Source organism: Tigriopus californicus, chromosome 11 (assembly GCF_007210705.1).
Source record: "Tigriopus californicus strain San Diego chromosome 11, Tcal_SD_v2.1, whole genome shotgun sequence".
Classification (NCBI taxonomy): domain Eukaryota; kingdom Metazoa; phylum Arthropoda; class Copepoda; order Harpacticoida; family Harpacticidae; genus Tigriopus; species Tigriopus californicus.
The window spans coordinates 14,398,401-14,404,108 of NC_081450.1; the positions used below are offsets into that span (position 1 = coordinate 14,398,401).

Here is a 5,708-nt window from a genome sequence, read left to right on the forward strand (position 1 = left end):
TGCTTGAGCCTGGCCAATCAGGTCCTCTGTCGACAGATTACCCAATTTTTGTCCACTTGGAACGATTACTTCTTCGTTGTCCTTTGAATGTGTTTTTAGGGACAGAAGGTGATCCAAGACGCCCATTGGCCCTTTTGCCACGTCTTTTTCTGGAGAGCATTTTTCGACACGTCTTTTCACTTCAAAGATTTAAACTGAAAAAAAAAATAGACAAATAGTTTTGGAAACCACTCAAAAATTGACGAAGGCTATCATTTTTGCAATGTTTTATGAAGCGTAGTAGAATGACAGCCTTAATTTGAGCATTGGGGTGGCGTAATACTGTCCCAATTTGAGCCAAGTATTTGTAGTAAAGCCACACCAATGCTCAAATTAAGGCTGTCATTCTACTACGCTTCATAAAACATTGCGAAAATGATAGCCAGGCGGAAAACTGTTGGAAATGAAACTTCTTCATCATGGCAATGGACGTTTCAGTTTCACAATATTTCAGCCTCCATTGTAGGTTACTGGTGTGTACTTGTATTGCATGCACATCCGCATATGCAGCCGTCCTGCTCTCTCTTTCTCTATTGCTCTCTCTCTCTCTCTCTTTTCCTTTTTCTCTCCTAATCTCTTGATCTTGAATAGAACGGACGTGAAGATACAACCCTCCGTGTATATTACATTAGGGGTGTGTCCTTAGCGACATAACAGTTACCTATTATTTATTTGCAGCTGTAATCTTCAGGTACGTACAGTACACTTTCACGTACGTATGTTTATTCGGTACTGCGATTGTTGACAATAATTGGCCTTCTTCAACTACAACTATTTTAGGATAGTGTAAATTGTAAAATGTCACACAAAGAGGGTTCTCATGGAACAAGGTAGGGGCGCAAATATGTACCCGGAGCCCTTCGGAGAGATGATCCAGTATTAAGGTCGTACAAGCCAATAAACACTTTTCCAATTACTTTTTTGAAGATAACGTTGATGACAATGTACTTGATCGGGAATATTGACCTAATGATATATTCATTTTGATTTGCCCTCTGAGCGTCAAATTGGGGATGTGAAAAATCTTGAATCAAAGGTAAACAGCTAGTTTACTTTATAAAGGACTTCAGGAAACGAAGTCCGACTTTTCTCCACGTTTTTTCTGACTGATTTTTCTCAATACTTCCAATACAAACTTGAATCGTGCATTCAAAGGGATATTTTAATTTTAATCGAGTCATACACATTAAAGTTAGCATCGTCAAAATCGCCTACGTGTTGACATCTATTGTTTATCAAGCTAACTAAAATAGAGTAAAATAGTGAACGTACGTAGCGTTTGTGGACTCCAAGAAAGCATTTGATGCTACAGGTAATAGAAAACGGATCTCAAGGCTTTTGAATCTTGGAATTCCTCGCCAATTTGACTTGGTGTTATTCAACATCTTGCAGATGACCCGATTGTTTGTAAAGCCAGGCCGGTGAGTTTCGCCCAGCTTTACGTCGAGGATTGGTGTCTTTCAAGGTGGTCCCTGCTCACCCCTAGTATTTAATCTCTTGTTCACTACCTGCCCGGCAGTCTTTCACATCAAGGTGTTTATCTGTGTCACACGTTTGTTAGATCAATGATGTATGCCGATGATCCATGTCTTTTTGGTAACACTGAAGATGACATTCAGTCTGCCTTGAATGACCTGAGGCGAGTTTTTTAAACGCTCGTCTCTCCGAGTTAAGGCTCGGACGTTACTCAGAACGAGCATCTACTGAGCACTTAGACTAGAACATTTCAATTAACACATTGAAGTAGCAGCTGCACGATGAAAAGCAGCACAAATTTTGGGAGGTCATTGGGGCACTTTACATAACAGTAGAGGTACTAGAAATCCAAGATATAAATCTCAATATTGGACAATAACAGTTTCTAAGGTTTCAAAAAGTTTATTGCAAAAATACTAAATTCTAAAATACAAAAAAATTAGCCGCAAAACGGCTTTTTTCTTCTAAGATTAGTTTTTATTCATGTTAATGAGTGAAACTTAGACAGTTTATAAAAATACCTACCTGCATGAACCATTCCTTTAATGGACAAAAGAACTGAACCTTCAATTTAATCCCTCAGCAAAGAGATATGAAGCCTCAAAAGTAGGAGTGATCTCTCAAAACTTGACGATGACGTCATCTTCCTTTCCCGCTTCAATGAGTCAATACCGGTATACGTCCACTCCTTATCTCGGAGGTGTTTAAAAAACTGGCCTCTGGATAATTATGGCGAGATCAGTGTTTTGGAGGTGAATCCTATGGAGTCCAATGGCATGGTTTTTGACAAAAGACATCTACCTGATTGCACATTTGTTTACAAGAATGTTCCCACTGAACAGGGGAACGAATTCTACAAACTGGAAATTATTTTAATCTCCCTAGTGGTTTCTCCCGCTCTTATTGGACAAATCAACCTGGAAGTGAAAGCAAAAATGGGTTTTTGCTTCCACGTTTTCATCTTGGACAATACCCATTCTTCCTAGCCCTGAAAATCTTTCAAACCTACATTTTACCCCTCAACGAATATGCTCACCCAGTCTGGGCCTCCTGTCCAATATCCAAAAGCGTCTAGGATGTAACCAATGCAATTTGTTTCTGAGGCGATCCATTGGAATCCCCTTCACTTCAAACAATGCCATTATCCACTTCCTCACATCAACCATTCCTCTGGAAACATGGCTCAAAAGTCCAGTCATGAAACGAGTGTCAACAGTAAAGGTTGGCACGGCGTTTGCAGGAATCTGTCCAACTCTCTTTGACAAGATATCAGAGCCCTCAGTTTCAAACTTCAACCCACTAACCCCATGCTATTTTTGGACAAGTCGTGGATTTTTTAATATTTCGACTACTGCAGACTTTAGAAGAAGAAGTTTTTTTTAGAGGTTTTAGGCAGTGACCACCATTTGTCATGTACAAAGAAGGAATACCAATTTATCCCCACCAAAACATGCATTTGAAAAGGTTCTGGTAAAGTCATCCGACGTACTTCTGTAATAGTAAACCAAATTGATGGAAGACATTGCAATAATGGATAACGTCAGCTACGAGTATATAGCATTCAAAAGGCTCGTTTTGTTTTGAAAATTCTCACTTTTACAATTCCAAATTCGGCAGAATAGACTTTTATTTGCATTCAATACAATCAATGGTGTTTAAGTCTGCCAAATGTTTCAATTGTTTCAATAAATTTACACCATTACTTTTGGAAAAACCTGATTGGATGTTTGTATGATAAATATACTTCATGCGAAAGGGGAGTCCACAAGATAAGCTAGCCCAAGGAAAGAGAGTACATTTGTTGTGATGTTGCTCTTGGGTTGCTTTGGACCTCAAACGACACCCGTTAAGCTTATCACTTGACTTTGAAGTTTTGTTAAAATGACATCCTTCCTGACTCGAGAAGCCACCAACAGAAAAATAATGGTTCCGATGGTTAAGTGTTCTAACAGGAGTAATGAGCCCATAGAACGATAGATGGCGCTTGGTCTAGAACTTGACATGTATTCATTGAAACCCGTCGAGGATTGCATTTACAACATTGTCCATAGGATGAAGTGTGGGAGAATAGTTTCTCGTCGAGAAGTTGATTATGGAACCGGCTGAACCGGCATCTTCCTAAACATTTCATGCGTATACAGCCACTACTAGAGACCCTAGCCACTATGACCGACTTGAAACAAGTTTCCAGGCCCTCCGTGTCTCGAAATGTAAACTCCATGACGTCCAGTTTGAACCCACCACCCTTTCATTCTTGGGGTCTTGTGTTTTTTTAGAGCCATGAAGGTGTGTCAATTCGGATTTGTTCTGGCAACATATTTATTTCAGATATCCAACGGCAATTATGTGCGGTCTCAGCCAGAACAAGTCCATATCGCCACATCAGGTATGCCCATCATTGAACCTCAAAGTACCAGATTGGGCCCTTGTCGTTTTATGAGGAGATTAGGGTGAAAAAGTAAAAAGAAGAGGACGGCTTTTACATCGCTGGCATGTTTGGTAAACTTCTTATCATTATAACCTCTTTAGTCTCATAAAAACATTGGCTAATCATCAAGAATGCCACTACCTTAACTTTTATACACGACATACTGATAGCTTTCGTGAGATCTGGAATATGGTTGAAAGGTACTCTTTTTCCTAGACATTATGTCATAACTCATAATATATCATCTCAGTTCATAAGCGGTTATCTGCACGAAACCTTGAAGATCCCAGCCTTGACAAATTTAAAGTGCATGTAGACCGTCCATCATTACCTTTAAGCAAATACAAGCCAGATCAATGAGTTCATAATGACAAATGAACCCTCACATAGAGCTAATATTATTATGATTTTTCTTTAGAGTTTAGTGCTCTCGCATAGGTTTCCAAAACTATTTTGATCGTCTTAGCAATGTGGTTGCAAAATTGGACTTTCTCATCGGCATATCTTTGTTTTCGCACTTCATTAAGGCTACCGGGATTGGAATCCCAGCACCTCAAGACAGAAAATCTACTATTATTTTCCTATCTTATTTGATCGACCAACGAATTTACGTTGGTGGATCTGGCTATCCCTTGAATATAAGGTTGATCGGGAATTCTAGTCAAAAACTTGTCCAAGTCTGACTTACATCCTGCTATTGGATCAACGCCTACGTACGACCTCCGCATATTTGAAGGCAGCAAATTGAAGAATGGAGGAGCCCGAGAAAGAGGAGACGTGGACTTCATTGTTCGAACTAGCCTGGATTCTCGAGGGCTTGAAGGTGCTTTCAAGGCGCACGTTAAGCTTCTACGGTCACTGGAATTGACCCTAAAACCTAGGTATTTAGAGTTTGAGTTGCCAAAACGTCTTTCTTAGTTAAGTTTGCCACTTGAAACTTTTTTTAGTTATAAACGGTGGACTTTTCAGACCAAAACCCAGATTTCATGGAAATTCTATCAAAGTGGCGAAATTAAGGCATTATAAATCTAGATGGAACTTAATGACAGCTTCATGAAACTACTTCTTCTTGAAAGATGATCAATTTTATGGTCAAACCTCAAATCGATTATAAGGGGTGTTCGGATCAATATGAGAATGATCCAACAACTCTTAAACCACCCCATGAATTTTAATGCTTTTAAGAGGTTATTTCTCAACATAGTCTCCATTCAGTCGCTGACACTTAAAAAACCGATCCAGCCAGCTCTTGAAGGCCGCTCTAAAGGCCGTTTTGGGGATCCCTCTGACCACCCCATCCCACTCTTTTCGGACCTCCTCCACAGTCCCCATGGACTTTCCGGCCAACTTGCTTTTGATGAGGGGGAAGAGGAAGAAGTCGGCCGGAGCCAAGTCAGGAGAATAAGGCGGATGATCAATTGTGACAATGCCTTTGCGGATCAAAAAGTCCTTCGTGAATTTGGAGGTGTGTGGCCTTGCATTGTCCATATGTAACCGCCAGCTTGAGAGGGATTTTTCCGGCCTTTTCTGCCGAAATTTCCGCAAAAAGCTGGTCAAGATATGGCAGAAATATTCGCTGTTGATGGTTTGACCATTGGGGACAAGGTGGGTGTATATAAGGCCTTGGATATCGAAAAAGGCCACAGCCATCACTTTTTTGGCTGAAATCCCAACTTTGAATTTCTTGGGCGGCCTTGCGTCCTTTTCCAACTATTGCCTTGACATCTGTTTGGTCTCAGGGGTTGAGAAATGGACCCAAGTCTCG

General features: G+C 40.3%; 1 protein-coding gene across 1 annotated transcript in view; it reads left to right on the forward strand.

The window, feature by feature from the left end:
• Window positions 1-3,709: 3,709 nt before the first annotated feature.
• LOC131889965 (acid phosphatase type 7-like) overlaps window positions 3,710-5,708 on the forward strand; it is a 5,113-nt gene continuing 3,114 nt past the window's right edge. The window contains exon 1 of the mRNA XM_059239206.1: window positions 3,710-3,901. Coding sequence (XP_059095189.1) covers window positions 3,796-3,901 — 106 coding nt within the window. The 5' untranslated portion in view covers window positions 3,710-3,795. The remainder of the gene's footprint in view (window positions 3,902-5,708) is intronic.